This window comes from Panthera pardus, unplaced genomic scaffold (assembly GCF_024362965.1).
Source record: "Panthera pardus isolate Hobbes unplaced genomic scaffold, ASM2436296v1 HiC_scaffold_22, whole genome shotgun sequence".
NCBI lineage: Eukaryota > Metazoa > Chordata > Mammalia > Carnivora > Felidae > Panthera > Panthera pardus.
In genome coordinates, this window is record NW_026526788.1 from 30,832,129 (window position 1) to 30,853,381 (window position 21,253).

At 45.6% G+C, this 21,253-nt stretch overlaps 2 protein-coding genes across 2 annotated transcripts in view; one reads left to right on the forward strand and one right to left on the reverse strand.

Moving 5' to 3' along the window:
• The window catches only part of PRF1 (perforin 1), a 261,612-nt gene that overhangs the window by 104,339 nt on the left and 136,020 nt on the right, over positions 1–21,253 (reverse strand). The gene's annotated exons all lie outside the window — the stretch shown is intronic.
• On the forward strand, positions 431–20,777 carry EIF4EBP2 (eukaryotic translation initiation factor 4E binding protein 2). The gene is made up of 3 exons (XM_053888557.1): positions 431–885; positions 17,477–17,662; positions 18,575–20,777. Exons 1-3 carry the CDS (start codon positions 741–743, stop codon positions 18,604–18,606), a joined length of 363 nt encoding a protein of 120 aa, XP_053744532.1. The 5' UTR covers positions 431–740; the 3' UTR covers positions 18,607–20,777.

A 21,253-nucleotide genomic window follows, 5' to 3' on the forward strand; every position in this document is an offset into this window, starting at 1 on the left:
TACCAATGGTTTACCCGGGAAAGGGAAATTGGGAAACTGGGAGACAGTACTTAACCTTCCAGCTCTGATTTTTTTCCTAATACATAGTGCGGGCATTGTCTATATTTAATACGAAGCAATTAAAAGTAAACTTACACTTTTGTTTACGTGGCTAGAAAACAGAAGTTGGCTCAAGTAAAGTAGTGTTGACTGGCAATTTGAAACAAAACAAAACAACAACAACAACAAACAACACCTAAGTTTTCCGGGCCGACCTTGGAGCTGCTGCCAAACACTTCGCGCAGATTCCCACCCACTTGCGTCCGGCTCGCCTGTCTTCTGTCCCTCCTCGCCCTCGCTCCGCCCCCTCGCCCGCCCCGCCCCTCGCCGCCTCGCCCCGCCCCCCGCGACGTCACCTCCGCCGATCCGCTTCCCCGAACTCCCTCTGGCTCCCGCCTTCGCCCGCTTCCGGTCGTCGTCGTCGCCGCTGCTGCCGCTGCTGCTGCTGCTGAGGCTGCTGGCGGAGGCCGGAGGATCGGGCGGCGGCGGCGGCGGCGGCTGAGAGGGCGGCGGCGGGAGCGGAGCGGGACGAGGGAGCGAGAGGAAGCGAGCGAGGAGCTAGCGGAGCGCGCCCAGCCCCGCCCGCCCTTCCGCTCGCCGGAGCAGCCCGAGCAGCCCCGGCCCCCAGCCGCCGCCGCCGCCGCCGCAGCCGCCTGCCCGCCCGCCCGCCGGACAAAGCCCGAGAGCCCGCGCCCAGAGCCATGTCCTCGTCCTCCGGCAGCGGCCACCAGCCCAGCCAGAGCCGCGCCATCCCCACCCGCACCGTGCCCATCAGCGACGCCGCGCAGCTACCTCATGACTATTGCACCACGCCCGGGGGGACGCTCTTCTCCACCACGCCGGGAGGTGAGCGCCGGCCGCCCAGCCGCGGCCCCGAGCCTGCAGCCGGTTTCTTCCGCCGCTCTCCCGCCGCGGGCCTTTAACTCAGGGCGTGTCCACGCTGGGCCACCTCGGCCACCGCAGCTCTACCGGAGTCCCCCAACCCCCCCTCCCCCCGCCCCAGCTCCGCGGAAGCCCCCGGGAGACTGCTTTCGGGAACCTTAACTTCGCATTATCTCTTGGCTGCAACTCGATTCAGCGCCGCCGACTCTGAGAACGTGGCTCTCCCGTCGCTGGGGGCGGGGGGGGGGCGGTGAAAAAAGCCCTTGTTCCCGCTTCGTGGCAGCTTTACGCGCTCGACCCAGTTTTCTCCCCCCTCTCTGCCTCCTCCTGGGCAAACTCGTGTATAGTTGGCCTTGCTCTCACCCTGCATTGCCTCTGCTTCTTGCATATTGTGCATTTGTGCACACCAGGGCTTGGTTTTGGAGCTCTCTCCCGGGCTTTTTTAGAAAGGAAGTTGGGCAGAGTAATTCGCTCCTGGGACCCTGAGATGACTTGTTTTGCTGCTTTTAGAACAGCGGGAGGAGGCTGGAATGCAGTGTTTGGACGCCTCGCCCAGCGTTATCCTGCTTTGACAGCATTGTTTACTTGCTGGACGAGGCCCCGCGGAGGGGGGTGGGAGGGGAGTCCCCAGGCTAGGGGGGGAGAATGAGAGAATGCTAAAGAAATAACTCAAGTAATAGCCAAGGGGGTAGTGGAGCACTGGCAGCCCTAACGGTAGGGTTTTGGCGGTGACGCTTTTGGGGGTAGACGAAGAGGGCATTGTCAGGAAGGGCATTCGGATCGATGGGATTGCTTGACCCTGGGCAAGGGCAGTGCAGGTAGAGTTTCCTGAGCATTGCTTTTCGAAGTATGACCAGGAACTGTTTACAAGGAAGAACACTGGGGTAGAGGTGAAGCATGTTGAATTGGTCACGGGAAAAGGGAGCTCAAAGGTTGTCTGTACCCTGACTGGGCTGTTCTCCAGAGGGAGGAGGAGACTAGAGAGCGATCTCGTGGGACCTTATTGAAGGGAATGGCGCTTCAGTTTAACTTCAGAACTTTGCCTTCTTTTGGTGATGGCGTGGCCTCTCGAGAGGGTTGAACTTTGCTGCAGCCCCTGCCCTAGGAGATTGCTAGCTTCGTTCCCGTGGGCCGGCTCACCAGCTGTACTACAACCAACCCGGTGCAGTTAGGCCTGGGCGATCCTTGGATTGGTTGCACAATAGCAAGGCCCATAGAGTAGGAAGACCTTCTTGCCAACAAGGGATAAAAATCTAGGAAGAGCGCTCTACTGAGGAATCCATCCAGGCCACTGTGGGGGGAGAGGGGGGCATGGAAGACTTTAAAATGACCCAAACAGGAGGAGTTCCTCAATATGTGTGGAGTAAAGAAGTCTTAACTTTGCAGGCCAGTCAGCTGACTTGGCGAGGCCACTTGCCTCATTGGAGAACCCTCTCTCCTGACCCGATGTGTTCAAGGCCAGCCCCTGGGCGTGCTGAGGTCTTGCTTTTTTGATCCTGAAAGATTTTTGCAGACCAGTTTCTGCTCCAGATAGAGTTGTCCTGAACTTGAACTGACAGCTTTTAAGAAATGGGTATTGTTTTCCAAGGTGATAGAGATATATGGCTTCTTGCAGAATTCTTTGTGCTATTTGTCAGTAAATGCCTGTGCCTTCAGCAGTTGAGAACATATGTCATGGTAACAACTGCACTCAGCTATTAGTTATGTGGGAGAGGAACTAAACTTTTAGCTATATATTAATCATTTTTCCCCTGAAAGAAGACTTACAGAGGGGGCACCCTTTGGGCGTATTTCAACCAACCAAGCTACCATGTTTTTAAAAATAAGGGCATAGTCCTTAAGAATTGCTTTAAAGATAGAAGCCTGTCTCATAGTCTGGATTAGTTCCTAAAATGCTTGGAAAGAGTCCGCCAGAAATACTGATTCATTTACCCTTCCTCCCAACTTACACAGCCACTACTGTTTTCTCGAATATCGCTTAGCCTGTCTCCAGATAGTTTCGATACCCACAGTTTTTTTTTTTGTCTCATTTAAATACTTGTCATCTTGGCTTATTTATCATATTGAACTTGTATTCGTTGGTAGAGCAGGTTGTAATCTTTGGATGTTTGTTGTTTGTTTTTTGAAGAGAACGCGTCTATAGGGGCAGAGGGAGAGAGAGAGAATCGTAAGCAGGCTTCTTGCCCAGCGAGGAGCCTGACTCGGGGGCTCAATCTGATGCCGTGAGATCATGACCTGCGACGAAATCAAGAGTCGGACACTTAACTGACTCAGCCATCCAGGCGCCCCTTCTTTGGATTTTTAACACAAAGACTTACATAATGTGTTTATAGGATATAGCACTGTTGGGATTGGATTTAATCACCTATTAACTCAGTGCTGTTTAGATGTACAGTTCTTACTAATTAAATTTCCCCCCTTTGGAAATTTTCCCATCCTCTGAAGGTTTGTTCATCTCTCTTGTTACATTCCTCTCTCTCCCACCATGTAATTGAACCAGGGTAAGATAGTTGGTTATTTGGTCTCTTCCAGGCACCTGAATTAATGTGGTTAGGTATCTTAAATGAGTTTTGTGGGCTTAGTGCAGTGCTTTGCACAAAAGAGGACCACAGACAAAAGTAGGAAATGCAGTCCTTGCTCTGAATGATCATAAAATCTTGAAGGGGGTTGGGGAGTGATAAGATTTTTCGTTCTAGAACAAAAGATGTGTAGAATCAAGTGCTAACATGTGAAAACATTGAGAAAAATGATAGTAGGTTTGTATTGGCGATCTCTATTTAGTGGGAAGGAAGGGGATTAGCATGTCCTGTCTCAAACTTCTGGAGACCTTCTGGAGTGTCATACACATGTTGGAGCATTCCAGGATAACAGTTGATGTGCTGAATGCCCTCAAAGATCAGACTGGGCAGGGACATTCACAACACAGTGAACTTACAATTTCTCCTTCTTTGAGAGTCCTTTATTCATTGGGAATCAGAGGATACAGCTTATCCTTGAAAAGGTTTCTCACAATTGCCTTCCTGTGGTTTGGGAAATGAGAGGTGGGTGGAAACACAACTTGCTCTGTGACCTTTGGGTTTCTCAAATTGCTGGAAGAGTACCTTTTCTCATTGTTAAGGAGGACAATTTTTAAGTAAATTCAAGGCCAAAACAAAAATGCCCTTGGATTTTATTTTGTTTTATCTGCCTGTGGAGGAGTGAGAATGATATTTGGTTCTTCCTTTGAGACACTACATCTAGCCCCAATGGAAGGGAAAGTTACCGTAGTTGTCTTCACTTTTATAACACTTTGCTTAGCTGGAAGGGAGCTAATGCTTTCGTAAGTTCTGAAATTTCTCCCTCTGGGAGTGTTGTGCTCTGGGAAATGAGCAGAAACATAGAGAACTCTTTTTAGCCTTTCTTTCTGCCTTTCTTTTCCTGCATAACATCCTCATCAGCTGTGGAAAAGTGCTGTTGCCATAACAAGAGCACCAGAGGGGAACTAACTGATGGTCTAAAATCTTGTTCGCGCTGCTGGGCTTCCTCTCTGCCAGCTGGAGAGTTGCTGTGATTGGTTCATTGAGGCAGAATTACCTGAAGGCCATTGGAAGGTCTGGAAATACAGGAGAAGGTAGGAAGAAGGGAAAATAATCCACTTGGAGTGAGCTATAATAAAATAAGAGTATTGGGTGGGAGTCCTAAGTTTTCATCTGGTTTGTTTCTTGGGAGACGAATGGAGTTGTGTGTAGATTTGGGGAAGGAAGGCCAGTATCTGACTGTCTGTGACCTTGGCTTGGGTTTATTCTAGGCCAAAAACTTCTAAACCAACAACTGTACTTACTTGGCTCTCTAGCTTCATTATTAACCAAAGAACTTCATTCTTACACTTGAGAAGTACATGAAAAACATAATGAAAGGCGTTCAGCCTCTCTGCCTTGTGTTTGAGGAAGATGGCATTTACTCATCTCAGAATAATGCTAATTATTAACATATTTGTCATTCTGTGGGCGATTCAGCTGTAGTCTCGTATTCATCAGCTGCCAAACCATATACTAAGGAAGATGTACTTCAGTTTTTATGTTGTGCATTTCGGCTCCCGCAGGACTGAATTCTGAGCCTGTGGGGGAGGCAGCAGTCTGCATCCTGAAGGCCTATAGCAATGTCTGTCCTAAGCCAGAAGCGGTCTGACCAGGGAGGATAGCTCTTAACAAGTTAATAGGGTAGCATGCACGAAGGCGCTGTGCACAGCTCCTTCAGTTCCGCTGAGGCCTGTTGTGGGCAGTAGGAAGAGGGCCAAGTGACGAATCTATAAACCGGCACTAGCAGGGTTACTACAAAAGACTTGTAGGACTGGAGTCCTAAAGACAATTTTATAAGAGGGGTCTTGCATGGTTTGGCCACAGCGTTGGCTTGATCACGTGTCTGTGTGTGTGTGTGTGTGTGTGTGTGTGTGTGTGTGTGTGTGTAGATTTGCGGGTCAGACGTGGTACAGTTAATGTGCAGTAGGCTAGCCCATCTGGTTGGAGAGGAAGACAGCCTGAGCAGGAGAATAGTTTGTTGGTGAGTGGCAGACGTTTTTCTTGGCTTCCAAGTATTTGGATGAAAACACTAACGTTTAAAAGATTTTCGCTACTTCAGTAATTTATAATAAAAGGCAGTTGAGAATTGCGGCCATTCAGCTTACTGAATAGGTAAGGCCTAGACTTCCATTTTCAGATTTGTTCATCATGGAACTTTGTTTTGTGAAGGTCCCTTAGAACCTGAGTTTTAACACCCGACAGCTGTCCATCCCAAGGGTGACTAGTATTTGAAGGGCCCCTTCACCTGTTCTCAGGCTGTAGCTTGAAGCCAAAAGCTCAGATATCTGAGTGTTTACGTCTAAGTAAATAATCTTTCGTATCTTTAGGATGAATGCCCTGACAAACAGAAGCTCTTCATTTCATCGAGTAGTTTAAGAAAGTAAAAACCTTAGCGAGCAAGGACAGATTGACTGGAAAATACAATTCAGTTCTTGTAGATTACATGGGATTCTCTGTAGACAAGCTCATGTCATCTGTAAATACTGATTCCTTGTCTATCTGGATGCCTTTTATTTTTTTCTTGCCTAATTGCTCTGGCTAGAACTTTCAGTACAATGTTGAACAGAAGTGGCAAGATAGTGCGGACACCCTTGACTTGTTCTCAGTGTTAGAGAGAAAACATCTAGTCTTTCACCATTAGATAAGAGGTTAGCTGGGGAGTTTCGTAGATACCCTTCATCAGATTGAGGAAGTTCCCTTTTATGCCTAGTCTGTTGACTATTCCTGTCATGAAAGGGGGTTGAATTTTGTCAAATGCATATTTTTTTTCACCTTTTGAGTTGATTGTGTGATTTTGTTTTTTATTCTGTTGACATGATGTGTTATGTCAATTTTTGGATGTTAAACCAGCCTCGTATTCCTGGGATAAATCCCACTTGGTCATGGTATATAGCCCTTTCCGTATGTAGCTAAATTTGTTGTGCTAATATGTGATTGAGGATTTTTGCATATTTGATGTACTTTATTTTGACCCGGATTTTCTGATGGTCAAGGCTAGACAGACTTAAAATCATTTGGCACTTATTTAAGATTAGCTTGTGGTTCGTATACCGTTTTGGACCTGTTACTAGCTAAAAAGATCATCTTTCCAACTCATGTTGCAGCTGAGACTCAAGAACACCAGAGTTGCTTAGCACGCTAGCTTATTTGTGTTGGTCTCCTGAGCCCTGTGTCACTGTGTGTCCTTTCACAAATACTTTTAACTTCTCTGGATATTAGTTGCTTCATGTCGAAAATGACAGGCTTTTGCCAGATGATCTCTAAGGCCTCTTCTAACACGAGGCCTTCAGGATAGGAGCATAGTCATTATCAACTTTCAGCCTTGGGCGTGTGTTCTGTGATGACCATGTCCTAAGTGATTGGGCCGGGAGCCATCCTTTGACAATATCTTGAAAATCTTTGCTCCCACTTATTGAGACTTGGAGTTAAAGGATAGTAGGATTGGCTTTTCACACATCTTAGATGTGTCCCATTAGCCATAATACTTTGGTCATACTAAGTTACAAGATCCTGAGGCTCCAGTTGTGCCTTCTGTTGATGTAAAAAATTGTCCCTCTCTTGATTTTATTATCCCTTTAGGGACTTGTTTGCACACACTGAATGTGGTTTGGCCATCATCAGCATACCTGGAGGATGCTGGCTTGAGCAGCTTTTAGTTTCCTCCGGGTTATCTGGCATAGAGCGTTTTAGGAGTCTGTCTTTTCATCCAGAGCCTCCCTGAAGAACAGAGGTTTAAACAGACATTTTTTTTTTTATAGAGTGGCAGTGTGCCAAGCCCCAGGACATGCACCATGGCTACCAGTCATGGCTTCCCCCAGTGTCTCGTCTGGTATGCATCTGACCCATTTCTGGCCAAATGAGATGTAGGGGCAAATCTGCTAAGGGTTTGCTGAGAAAGATTTTCTCTTGGATGTAGAAAAAAATCCCCCGAGGGACACCCTGTTTGAGTCCTTGTCCCTTCCTCCTTGAGACACTGTTGTATGGAGGTGTAGGTCCATCTCAGCCTTTGGAAGATTTTGTCACCAGCTTAGTCAAGCTATGCGATTTGGGCACGTTACTTGATGTTTCTTGTTCTGAGTTGTCATTTTGCATGAGTGGATGCTTAATTCTAATACAGCAAGCAGCCTTAGTTGAACAGAATTTTATGATGGGGACTCTGTGAAAGTACAGTAACTACTACTCTGTCAGTTAACCGCATTACAATGGGCCTTCTCTAGGTGGTTTAATTTGAGGTTAATACAATTTCTTGGATGTTTATAGCATAATGCCTGGATTAATTACTTAAACTAAGTTACTCGGTCTTGAAAGAGACCCTTAGGCTTGAATGACCTTGTTTATGTACCTAACCATCTTGGCAAGTGTAATTTTGGGTCTCTTTCTTTGGCTTTCTTGTTCCTTGCCCCTTGAAAATCACTAGTTTTTAGATCAAAGGGTAGAAGTGCCCCCCCCCCCCCCCCCCCGCCTTTCTGTTCTCCGCCAAAGGAACTCTGCCGTTTTACTCTCATGTTTTCCTAGTAATGTCAGCATCTAGAAAGTAATGGGTAAGGTATCAGATTTATCCTAGTAACTGGTCATCAAGGGATGAAGAAAATTTATAAATATCTAATGTTAACCTAGATCGAAACGTTCCTGTTTGTTCTGAAGTACAAACATGAAGAACGAAGTATTATATGCATAGTTAAAAAATAAAACAGAAAAATAAAAATTAAAACAGAAGCACCTAAAATCCAAAGTAAAATGCCAGTAGGCAACTACTTTCAACAGTTTCTGTGTATAGTGCTTCTGTTGGTTATCACTGTTGCCATACATATGTGTGCCAGTTTCTTGGTTAACCTTCGATAATACCTCTGACTCCCTGTTACGAAAGACGAACATTTTCATTACTTTCTACCTCTCATTTCCCCTCCTCTCCATCTACCAACTTTTGTAAATTGTATTATTGGTTCTGGTTCCTCTGGTAGCTGCCTTTATTTAAAGTGCAAAACAATGGAGTCCAAACCTCCGTGTCTCGATCTGTCAATTTAGCTCTCCACTATATGAAATTATACCATCCGTCCTGCCTCTCCTTCCCCTGATAGGTCAACTTTTCCATAATTTTTGCAATATCAGGGCCTGTAACATTTGTATACTCTCCTGTGTTTATTTTGCTTCGCTTTTATTATAGTTTGATTATAATCATTAAAAGCTGTGTATACCATATATGATATTTTGGTTCTTAAGTTTTCCATATAAAACCGAGGGGTGTGATTATTTTCATAGAAAAGGAAACGGAGAAAACTCACCAGAAGGAAAAACGTCCATGGTCAAGGTGAAATAGATACTTTTTTTTTTTTTTTTTTAACACTCCCATCAGTTGATCAGAATCATGCCCCGTTTTAAAATGGTGTATTCAAGGGGCATCTGGGTGGCTCCATCGGTTAGGCATCTAACTGGATTTTGGGCTCGGGTCGTGATCTTGCAGTTATGAGTTTGAGCCCTGCATCAGGCTCTGTGTTACAGTGTAGAGCCTGCTTGGAATTCTCTCTCTGCTCCTCCTTGCTCGTGCTCCCTGTCTTTCTCTCTCTTAAAAATAAACATTAAAAAAATGTTATATTCAAGGTCTGAATTTCTTGTGTGGTCTTTTGTTTTCCTTCTTCAGGAATTCAGGATTAACTCATTTCTAGTCACTTGTGGCCTGACTGGTTGACATTAAATTGGCCTGACATAAATGTGGCAGGTAGTTTGGGTGAAATGTGAATTACCAGGAATTTCTTGCTTCAGAAAACTGTATGCCTCTGCATGGGACATGTATGAGAGACCTTGAGTAGTTTAGGTTTTTTAGTTTGTTTCTTGGAAAAAATACAATCTCGTGGTAAACACAACATGTGACAAAGGAAACAAAGGGTTTTTTTTTTTCTTGCCATTTTATTCATAATTGAGTCTTAATGTTTTTCTTTGAATAGTTTTGGTTTTTTGAATGATCAGGTGCTTTTAAATCACACCATAGATCCTTAGCTACCCACTGACAGCCTGATTCCTCATTTTTGCTCTATATCTGCTACAATTAAACTAGCCGCGATCTAGAATTCAAGCACTTAAAATTCTTTGCTTCTGTACTTCTATTTTCCCTGGTCATATTTGAGAATATTAATGGCATCACTTAAGACTCCAGTTCTTCAGGGTGTCGTCTCTTCTGAATTAATTCGCTTTGTTTGCATTCAAAATCAAATGTATTTTAGGAATCCACTAAACAACTAGATCCACTTAGAACTCATTGAGTTTAACAAGGTTACAGGCTATAAGATTGGTATACAGAAACCAGTGTATTTCCGTACCCTTTTGATGGACAATACAAAAATGAAAACAATTCCGTTTCTAACAACATAAAAATAAAATGTGTAGGATTTTAATTTAATGAAAAGACCACAACACTGACACTGTGGAAACTACAAAACATTCTTGAAAGAAATTAAAGAAGCCCTAAATAGATGGAAGGCCGTTTTACCTTCATGGATCAGAAGACAACATTGTTAAGATGACTGTGCTTCCCAAATTGATCTACACGTTCAGCACAATCCCATCACAATCCCAGCTGGCTTCTTCGCATAAGTTGACAAGCTGACCCAAAAGTTAATATTTAAGAGACCTAAAATAGCCCAATTTCAAAAAAAGAAAAAGTTGGAAGACTCACATTTTGAAATTACTACAGATCAAGACAGTGTGACACTGCCATAGGGATAAACATAGATCAGTGGAATAGAATTGGGAGTCCAGAAATGAACTGTCACAATTAATGACCAATTGGTCTTTGACAAGGATGCCAAAACAATTAAACGGGGGAAAAATCGTCTTTTCAACAAATGTTACTGGGTACAACTGGATATCCACACACAAAAACTTGATCCCACAGCTGAAAGACCTAAATGTATTAAGAGCTAAAACTATAAAACGTTTAGAAAAAAACATAGGCACAAATCATCATGACCTTGATTAGCAAATAGTTTCTTCGGCGTGGCACCAAAAACACAACAGAAGAAAAGGGTATAAATCAGACTTGCATCAAAGTTAAAAACTTTTGTGCTTCAAAGAATATCAAGGAAGTGAAAAGGCAATGCACGGAATAGGAGAAAATATTTGCAAATCATAGATCGATATGGGACTTGTATTCATGGATATAAAAAACTCTTAATAGTAAACAGACAACCCACTAAAAAATGGGCAAAGGATCTGAGTAGACATTGTACATCAGAATGGCCGAGAGGTATATGAAAAGGTGCTCAACACCATTATCCATCAGGGAAATGTAAATAAAATCAAACCACAGTGAAATTTAAGAAAGAAAACAAATGAGCAAAGGCGGGGATGGGGCTGGGGTGGGGAGGCAAATCAAGAAACAGACTCTTAACTATGGAGAACTGATGGCTGCCGCAGAGAAGGTTGGTGGGGGGATGAGTGAAATAGGTGATGGAGATCGAGGACACTCGGGATGAGCACAGGATGATGTATGGAAGTATTGGCTCACTGCATTGTACGCCTGAAGCTAATTTTACACTGCATCTTAATTGGAATTTAAATAAAAACTTAAAAAAAAACCACAATGAGATACCACTTCATACCCAAAAGATAGCTATAATAAAAAAGATAGCAAGCGTTGCCTGCAGTGTGTACACATTGGAACCCTCGCTCACTGCTGGTGGGAATGTAAAAATGGTAGAGCCACTTTGGAACAGTCTGATGGTTCCTAAAAGATTAAACAGTTAACCACATGATCCAGCAATTCTACTCTTAGGTATATACCCGAGACAAATTAAAACACGTCCACACGAAGACATGTAGGTGTATGCTTATGGCAGCATTATTCAAAGTCGAAGCAACCCAGTTGCCCAGCAACTGATTCCTGGACAAAATGTGATATATACATGTAAGGGAGTATTGTTCGGCTATAGAAAGAAGTGAAGTGTTGATAAATGCTAAACAAGGACGGACCTTGAAAACATACGCAACTAAAAGAAGCAGTCACAGAAGATCACACACTGTCTAATTCCATTTATACGAAAAGTCCGGAATGGGCAAATCTGGAGAGACAGAAAACAGCGGTTGCCTAGGGCTGTAGAGGTCAGAGGACAATGGGGAAGGATTACTACATGTGTCTACGGGTTATCTTGCTGGGATGATTGCAGTCTTCTAAAATTGTGGTGATGGTTGCACAATTCTGTGAATACACTAAAAACGTATATACTTGAAATGCATTGTATGTGAATTATAGCTCAGTAAAGCTGCAAAAAAATGTATTTTCTCATCTCTGCAAGGTCTTAGAAGTTCTTCAAAGTTTATCTTAGAATCTCTACTACTTATTTCCTCGTTGGTCCAATTACAGTTCTTTAAAGCATGGGTTATTGCCAGTATATAATTTAGAAATATAAAGCTTGCTTTTATCCTGTGCTTTTTTTTTTTTTACCATCTCCTCCCCAGAGTTTCCAAGCTTGGCGTACTACAGAAATAAGAATAATCTTGTTCCAACTTGCAAGTTGACTGTTAGTCGAAGAACATCTCACAGTGAAATCTCACTCTTTGGAAACCTAGCTGTGAACAAAAGTGGAGGTGACACAGCAAATGTGTAAAGTCCATCCACTAAAGCTCCGTCCCTTTCATTGGAAAGCCATCGGGCCCCCCTCAGCCTGTTTGCTTTTATTGTACATAGCCTTCTAGTAAGCATATCGCTGATTTCAAAGGCCCTACAAGGTTAGAAGCATCGAGTTAGGATGGGTATAGAGGGTGTGCCCCCTTTTCCAAGTTCATATGCTGACGTCCTAACCTCCAGGTGATGATATTTGCAGATGGGGCCAAGGGAAGTAATTAGGTTTAGATAAGGTCGCGAGGCCCTCGTGATGGGATCAGTGCCCATGTAAGAAGAGGCCCCAGGGAGCTTGCTCCCCCACCCTGCCCCATCTGAGGGCACAATGAAAATGTGGTTGTCCACACACCCAGGGGAGAGCTCTCAGCAGAAACAGACCTTGGCTGGCATGTTGATCTTGGACTTCTCAAGAAGTGCGAAAATGACTCTCTGTTTAAGCCGCCCAGTCTGTGGTATTTTGTTGTGCAGCCTGAGCTGACTGAGATTTGGAGGGAAAAAGGCAGTTCAGAGGCCTAACAGTGAGGGAGGGACTACAGATGAGGGAAGGGGCGCTGGTGTGGCTGTGCAGTGGAAGGCAGATAAGGCGCATGAGCCCAGAGACTTCGTGGGCCACAGCGCAGTTTATGAAGTGATCTTCACGCCCACGACCCCACTTCACCAAGAAAGGCTTGGATTGATTTCTGTTTAAGGTGGTAAAAAGTTTTAAATCTGTACACAGAAAATTGCCATCTAAAATAATTCACATTATTCACTTGTTGAAAGTTGAGCTAAGTGTTCTGCCATCCAGAATGACTCCTCATCATTTCCAGATGCCTTTTTAAGGTGTTACTATAGTTCTTATTTTTTTCAAAGCAAAGAGGGTTGAAGGTAAATTTTTGCTGTCCTTGTCCTGAATTTATATTTGAGATGGGACGTAAGACATGTGTCTTCGTTAAACCAGGAACCAGGGATTTCCAACTTTTCCGGGTATTCTTCCAAGGTTGGAGCGAGGCGTATGCAAAGCTGCTCTGCTGGGTTTGGGTTTGTGGTGGGATTCCTGCCGCGCTTGGGCTGCGGGCCTTTGTGTCTCAGTCATCCTGTGAGTAAAAATAGGAGGTTGATTCTAGCCCCCTCTAGGACTCGGAGACTTCCTTTTTGAAGTTTGCAGCCTTTGCTGATCTCGTGGAGCCTTAAAAATGAAAGAACCGGGGCGCCTAGGTGGCTCAGTCGGTTGAGCGTCCGACTTCAGCTCAGGTCACGATCTCGCGGACCGTGAGTTCGAGCCCCGCGTCGGGCTCTGGGCTGATGGCTCAGAGCCTGGAGCCTGTTTCCGATTCTGTCTCTCCCTCTCTCTCTGCCCCTCCCCCGTTCATGCTCTGTCTCTCTCTGTCCCAAAAATAAATAAACGTTAAAAAAAAAAAAAAATTAAAAAAAAAAAAAATGAAAGAACCAGGGGCGCCTGGGTGGCTAGGTCAGTTAAGCCTCTTGAGTCTTGATTTTTGGCTCAGGTCATGATCTCATGGTTTGTAAGTTTGAGCCCCCGAGTCAGGCTCTGCACGGACAGTGTGGAGCCTGCTTGGGATTCTCTCTTTCCCTCTGTCTCTGCCTCTCCGCTGCTCGCTCGCTGTCAAAGATAAGTGAGTAAACTAAAAACAAAAAAAACAAAACAAAAAAAGCACTTAGGGTAATTAGAGCTGTTGACCTGGGTTGTGCCTTGCCGTCCTTCAGAGGTTATCCTCTCCAGCACCTCCTTTATTACAGTAGTCTGCAAGTCCCTGTTTACTATTCTGAAATAGACTTCTTAGACTATGGGACCTTCAAAACTGTTTATTTCTGTTATGTACACAAAACCGGATTAACTAATTTATCAAATAACGTAAGTACTCAGGCCTTGGCAAACTAGAAGACCAAAAAGAAAACCCAGAAGCCACCTCTGCCCATCTCTGTCACACTCCTGAGGGGGCAGTAACCCCCCCCCCCCCGGCATCCCACTCTTCCCTCTGGAAAAGCCGTGCTTAGGGCAGGCCGGGTGGGGTCTGCTGTGTAAACTCGCACCATCTACTGTCGCCCTGTTGTCTATAGGGAAGCGGCAGTTACCTTCCCACTGCTTTCGCTTCGGACGGTGTGGCCCCCACTCTGGGCGGCCCAGAGACTGGGGCCGAGCGGCAAGAGGGCTGCCCTGGGAGTCTGGAGACCATGGGCTCAGTTCCAGTTTTGCCTCTGGTTTGCTGTGAACTCCATTAAGTCACTCTCTGGGTCTTGGCTTCACCTGTCGGGGTGACCTCGATAGGCCCTTTCATCATTCTCCTCCTAATTCCTCGTACTTCTTTAGTATTTCATCTATTCTCGGATCACTGTTACTAGGCTCTTGGTAGAAGGTTGAAGATGGGTTCTTTTTTTTTTTTTTTTTTTTAAGGATTATTTATTTATTTTTATTTTTGAGAGAGAGTGAGAGCACCAGTGAGGGCGGAGCAGAGAGAGAGGGAGACACGGAATCCAAAGCAGGCTCCAGGCTCTGAGCTGGCAGCACAGAGCCCAACGTGGGGGCTCGAACCCACAAACTGTGAGATCTTGACCTGAACTGAAGTCAGATGCTAACCGACTGAGCCACCCAGGTGTCCCTAGGATTTTAGTTTAAAAGTAATCTCTACACCTAATAGAGGGCTTGAACTCACAACCCCAAGACCAAGAGTTTCATCCTCCACTGACTGAGCCAGCCCGGTGCCCCTGAAGCCGTGTTCTTCACTTTAGTGAACAGAAGAATGGCCTGGGGAACTTAAAAATACAGATTTCCAGGGGCACCTGGGTGGCTCAGTCGGTTAAGCGTCCGACTTTGGCTCTGGTCATGATCCGGCAATTTGTGAGTTTGAGCCCGGCATCAGACTCTGTGCTGACAGCTCAGAGCCAGGAGCCTGCTTGGAATTCTGGGTCTCCTTCTCTCTCTGCCCCTCTCCTGCTCACGCTGTCTCTCTCTCAAAAATAAATAAACATTTAAAAAATTTTTTAAAATACAGATTTCCAGATTCTAATCCCTAAGAATTCCGATTCAGATAGAATCTTTTTTAACAAGCTTGCCAGAAGATTCCGATGCAGTTACTTGCAAAAAAGACTGTCCTAATAGGTTCCAAATACGGCACGGCATTTTTCTGAGTACTTTATCAGGTAGAGGCTGGGAGCTAGATACTTTATTTTCACCTCTTATAAGCTGTAGATATGATTATTTGTGCAGTGTAGTTTTAACGGAACTAGGTAGTAAAAACAAAATTGATACCCTTTGGAGTTGGTTTGAAAGCCTTAAAGGTTTTGTTTTAAGATGCCTACATGTGCTGCTGATGGGTGCCCATCAGAGAACATTTCCATCCTGAGACACCTAGTCATTCTTTCCTGTGACAGGTGTTGTAGTATTATGGAGAGGAGAATATGTTTATTAGCACTTGATTCTGGTTGTAAAAGGAAGGATAGGGGGGCAAATTGCAGGTAGAGTCTCTCCTGGCCACTTTCTCACCTCGAAGCCATTTAGTGTGACTCTTATTTTCCATCTAGTTGAAAAGAAATGACTTCCTGGCATTTGCATGAAAGTGTTGTCGTGGCACTACCACAGATTTGAATCCCAGGAAAACCACTGAGTTTGCAATTCCTTTTCCAGCCCTTTAGCGTAATGTTGGTATCATTTCTTTAGATTTAAATGTTCGTCTCCTTCCTTCTTTGGAAACACTGTCCAGAGTTTCCGTTCCTCTTGCAATAAATGCCTTGCTTTTTCCTACCTGCTTCCTCACATTTCAGGTAGATGTGTTAGCTGTTTTATTTGTTCTTCTGTTTCCTGGGACGTAGCTGTCACGTGTTGTTTGAGGAAATCTGCCTGAATCAGACTCTCATTATTATGACGGGAGTATTTTCACTTGAGAATTTAAAAGCATTGAGCAGCAGGTAGTGTTTACATTCTACCTCTTTAAATGGATGACTTGGTACACAATCTCATTTTCATATAATATTGCTTTTAATGTAGATGCCCGAACCGTTTTCTTCTCTGGATTTAAGCCTGGTGTGAGCAAGATGCCTTCACTTCCCTTTGTTCCGTAGGCAGGGGTGGCGGGTGCGCGTGGCTGCCATCCCCCCCTTCTCCCCTCCCGCCTTCAGCAGACATCGCTAAATGGTGGCCAAGTTCTTTATCACTGAGCCAGCTGTACTCAGAGTCAGCAGCAGAGCCCCAGGCATCCACTACCTTAAGCCAACATTAGGCTCCTCTAAGTTGTTGTTTACTTTTATTTTATTTTATTATTATTTCTTAATGTTTATTTATTTTTGAGAGAGAGAGAGAGAGAGTGAGAGAGGCCACCAGCGGGGAAGGGGCAGAGAGAGGGAGACATAGAATCGGCAGCAGGCTCCAGGCTCTGAGCTGTCAGCACAGAGCCTGACGTGGGGCTCCGACTCACGAACCGTAAGATCATGACCTGAACTGAAGTTGGACACTCAACCAGCTGAGCCACCCAGGTGCCCCTGTTGCTTAGCTTTAGATCTTATTTCTGGCCATTAGTACCTTGGGAAGACCATGACAGAAGAAACAGCAGCAGCAGGTTTTCTTAACTGTTCGTCAGGTCAAATGCACTCCTCGGAACTGTTGTGAAACACTCTGGTGGCACTTGGTATGCAGATTGTTTTGTAAAGTAGAGACGGGCTGCCCCTTCTAGCTTCTACCATAGCTCAGTCTGGGAAGAATGTTGGCCTCAGTGCCTTTAGAAAGCCTTTAACTTACAGGAAGCTATCTATCTGTTGGTGATTTTTTTTTTTTCACATACTTATTTATTACTTCATTTGAAACTTTCTAGGGGGCGCCTGTGTGGCTCAGTTGGTTAAGTGTCTGACTCTTGATTTCGGCTCAGGTCACGATCTCACAGTTCGTGTGTTCGAGCCCTGCGTCGGGCTCTGCGCTGACAGCAGGGAGCCTGCTTGGGATTCTGTCTCCTTCTCACTCTGCCCCTCCCCAGCTGTCTCTCTGTATCTTTCTCAAAATAAATAAAAGTAAGCTAAAAAAAAACTCTTCGTGGCAGGACCTAGGTCAGATAGAAATAAGACTTAGCCCTGGGTTAAGGAAGTCCCAGTCTTTACAGAGGCAAATCGATAAACTGGACATTTATGATAGGTGATATGTATTGAGTAGGTTGGGGGCAGAATGTTTTTTTTCAAGGTTTTTTTTTTTGTAAAGGTAGCAATGTTGGGGCTGAGCCTTGAAAGATGAGTGACAAAGGAGCCTGGGCCCAGGCAGGGAGGGGAGAACTTAGCCTGTTTGCTTGAACTGTGAACCCTCAAGGCCTAGGTTTGGATGGAATTTAAAATAAATTCCTGGGGAATATTATCTGTTGAGAACCCCTTAATTCGTTTCAGACTCTTCAACCTTGTTTTCCAGGAACGCGAATCATTTATGATCGAAAGTTTCTGTTGGATCGTCGCAATTCTCCCATGGCTCAGACCCCGCCCTGCCATCTGCCCAATATCCCAGGGGTCACCAGCCCTGGCACCTTAATCGAAGACTCCAAAGTAGAAGTAAACAATTTGAACAACTTGAACAATCATGACAGGAAGCAGGCAGTTGGTAAGAGAGTGCTGGTTTTGGGGGACCAAGAGGGTACGCTTGGGAACTCAAATGTCATTCGGCTGTGGGTTGAACAGTTGTCGAGGCCTCAGTTACAATTGACATTCATTCATGTGTCTCTCAGGTTCTCCGCTCCCATCAGCAAGGCTCATTGAAATGTTCTGGAAATCCTGTGTTCTAAATCATAAGCAAATCTAACCCGAGGGCGGCGGGAAATCCAAAACCAGGGAATAGTAAATCCTTAAGATGAGTCATGAAACCAGGTCTCAAGTACTTCCTAGCCTGGGCTGTATTGGACTGGGAGTAACACACAGAAAACAGAATCGAATAGGTTCCTTTTCTATTGCCTCCCAGAAATAGACCCGTTGCTTACAAGAAGAATGTCCTTTTTGTGGTGCCAGGGGAAACAATATGGTTTGTTTCCCCCATTTTCTAGGACTGCCACTTGCAGACGGAGGCAGATTTTCACTTGCATTTTTTTTCCCCAGATGCTCCTCCTTGTGGGTGGTTCGACTGCCAGTCTTTTTTTGTTGTTTTTTCAGTTTTAAGTATTTTGAGAGAGACCACGGAAGAGAGCAGGCGCGTGGTGGAGGGGCAGAGAAAGAGGGAGAGAGAGAATCCAAGCGAGCTCCGTGCTGTCAGCCATCAGCCTGACTCAGGGCTCGATCCCACGAACCGTGAGATCATGACCTAAGGGGAAACCAGGAGTCGGATGCTTAACCGCTACCCAGGGGCCCCGACTGCCACTTTTCCCCCTCCCAGATTAAAATGCCCAGCCAAAGCAAACAAATAATTGTTTTAAGGCAGCAGAGAATGGGAGCGTTTGGATTATTTTTTGACCCACGTGCAGAGAAAAGACAGAGCTGCCTGGCTTTTCCTTTTTGTGCTAAACTTTGTCTTGATTCTAACTAGGGGATGACGCTCAGTTTGAGATGGACATCTGAGTGCCCTGCAGGATCGGAAGAAAAGCGGCAGCACCGAGGCTGTGTCACCGGATGGGGCCCAGAGGACCAACAACCAGCAGACAGGAGGGGCGGTGTCGGCAAGCGTCACAGCCCCCGCGTCCCCCTCTTCCTTCCTCTGGGTGCCAAATGATGCAAAGATGAGCTTCATCTGACTATTTCCTCTCCGTTTCCCGTCCCCCTTCCCAGGTAGTCAAGTTTGCTCCAAGGTCCTTGGCATATTTCCCTAGACCTAAGCAGCCCACAGAGGAAAGCAGTTCAACTCTGGCTTCCGTGGTCATTTTACTGTTGAGAAAACCTCTCCTCCCTCCCCCAGCCCCCTCTTTCTTCTTTTAATCCCAAATCAAGTATCAGCGTACCAACAATTGCCTGCCTGGGAAGACTGGGGAAGTGATAGGTTTGCTGGGCTCAGCATTATGCATGTTCTAACCCTCTATCTGCCCTCCGTGTCTCCCATCTGTGGTTCAGAGCTGCAAGAATCTGGGTTTTCGGTCTTCACAGCCACCAGAGGGAAATGATAAACGAGAAGGGCGCGCTCTCCCTTTTACCTTGAGGTGTTCGTCCTTAGGGGCAGAGCACAGCCTGTGCGTTCTGGTAGCATCCCTGTGTGGTGCCGTTTGGAGGCCCGCTTCCCCACCTTCCTCTGGCAGGAGTGTCTTGTGTCTTTGAGAGTCGAGTTCAGCTTCCCAGGCCTTCGCTTAGCACATTGGTGCAGAAAGGTTTGAGCTCTACCTGAGAAGGGCGTCCTCGGTGAGCAGCGGGGCTCTCTTCCTGTCCTGCCTCCCTGCTGGCTTTCCCCTTGCCCACGGTCCTCTTGTCTCTGAGCCGCCCGAGTGGTTCTGTCGCTCCTGGAACAGGCCTGTCCAAGTGACACAGGTGCTCTGGGGAAGGCCTGGTCATGGTGTTCCACTGGGTGACACCGAAGAATGACCTTGGGAGCGTGGAGAACCCCGGGGGTGCTTGGTCTCAGTTGTCCTTGCTTTTCAGTCCACTGAGCGTTGTGATGTTTGCTGTCTCTGATTGCAGTTTCTTATGTTTTGAGTTTAAAAGGTGACTTTCAGAATGCTCTTAGAAAAGAACGAAACTGTTTTTCTCTGTGGACCTGCTTAGGCTGCTGGGATAGATGAGCATGGGCTTAAAAGTGTGTCCCCACCCCCACCCCCTCCCCGGTTCTCTTGCCTTCCCCATCGTACTCGGAACCGTCCCTCTCTTTCCCCGCTTCCTGCCCTCCCTCCCACCTTGTTCTCTGCCAGGCCATTTTTCAGATATACATCAAAGATACCTCAAGTGTTGGTATCTGATAAGATCTCACTCCTCTTATCTGAGGAGGGGTCTTTTATTTTTAAGATGACTACAGACCTATTTTTAGATATGTTTTCAATACAGTTTTGAACAGCAACTTTTTAATTACACATCTTCCAGTGTTAGGAAGGTGAGAGATGTCCACAGGCGAGTCTGCTGTTCCGTGTCACCCTCCTCTGTCTACCCCAGTTCCTGACGAGCTCTTTGCTTCTCCCTCTAGTTTTGGGTGTGCATGTTTGCAGTTTGTAGTGGGTGGTTTGTAAAACTGGACCATTCTCCTTGCCGTGGGTTGTTAATGAAAGCCTCATTCTTTTCCCTCACCCTTTGCTTTTTCATTCCCTGTCCTCCCTGTCCCGCTCTCCTCACTATTGACTGGCATGGTGATCCCGGGAGAGTGACCCCCTCGTAGAAAGACTAACGCCTCCGTCCCCTCAAAGAACCACCAGGAAAGTAGCCACTGGTGTCCTGGGAACTTCTGGTTACGTGTGGTATCCTGAGCCCTCTGAAGAGATCACATCCCAGAGTGAGAATAACAGGCCAATTGCCTATGAAAGAAAGCTGTTTGTTTTCCTTTCGAACTATGAAAAGACGCTGTTAACAAACACATTTTAGACAGAAGAGAGGAAGGATGTCTGAGGAACTTTGTTCTGGTTTTTTACTACAAAATGTGAATAGTTCAAAGAGTGAACCTTTTGCGATGGTTGATGTCTCTCAGGAATAAGCTGGATCTCCAAAATTGGGGGGGATGCTTCTCAGTCTCAAAAATTGATGATCAGAAAAGTATTTTTTGTTTGTTTGTTTGTTTAATGTATCCCTGTTCTGATTTTAATTAAACTCCAAATTTCACTTTACCTACTCTTGGAAAAACTTCAGTTGCACTGCAGTTTGCATGGGAAGTTTGCTCAGGACCCCTTTGTCCCCTAGGAGCATGTTTCCTTGGGAATGAGGCTTCCCATTCTTCATAGCTGACTTTGGCATCCGTGGAACCTGGCTCCAGCTCCCGCTAGGCTGGTTGGACCACGAGCAGAAGAGCGCCCCCTTCTTGATCTTTATTGCTGCACATAAAAACCGGGCCTCCTTGCTGAGCAGCAGGGAGTGCCTTGACAACATGCCAGCTTGGGTAATATCAAGGTGCCATTTTCCCCTTTTTGGCCATTCTGGGGAATCTCTGCGCATAGCTCCCTAATCGAAGGCCATTTTCCTAGCAGCTGTATAATAGAGCAGCGCCCCAGTCCTTTAGTCCCTCTCTGCAAGGAGTTCCTTACTGCTTGGTGCAATTCTCTCCTGGAGGCCACTACTAGGAGAGATACCTTAACCTCCGTGAGTC

Coding starts and splice junctions, on each gene's coding strand:
- EIF4EBP2 (XM_053888557.1), top strand. CDS start 741: ATGTCCTCGTCCTCCGGCAGCGGCCACCAGCCCAGCCAGAGCCGCGCC. Junction 886..17,476: donor CTTCTCCACCACGCCGGGAG/GTGAGCGCCGGC, acceptor CTTGTTTTCCAG/GAACGCGAATCATTTATGAT. Junction 17,663..18,574: donor TGACAGGAAGCAGGCAGTTG/GTAAGAGAGTGC, acceptor GATTCTAACTAG/GGGATGACGCTCAGTTTGAG.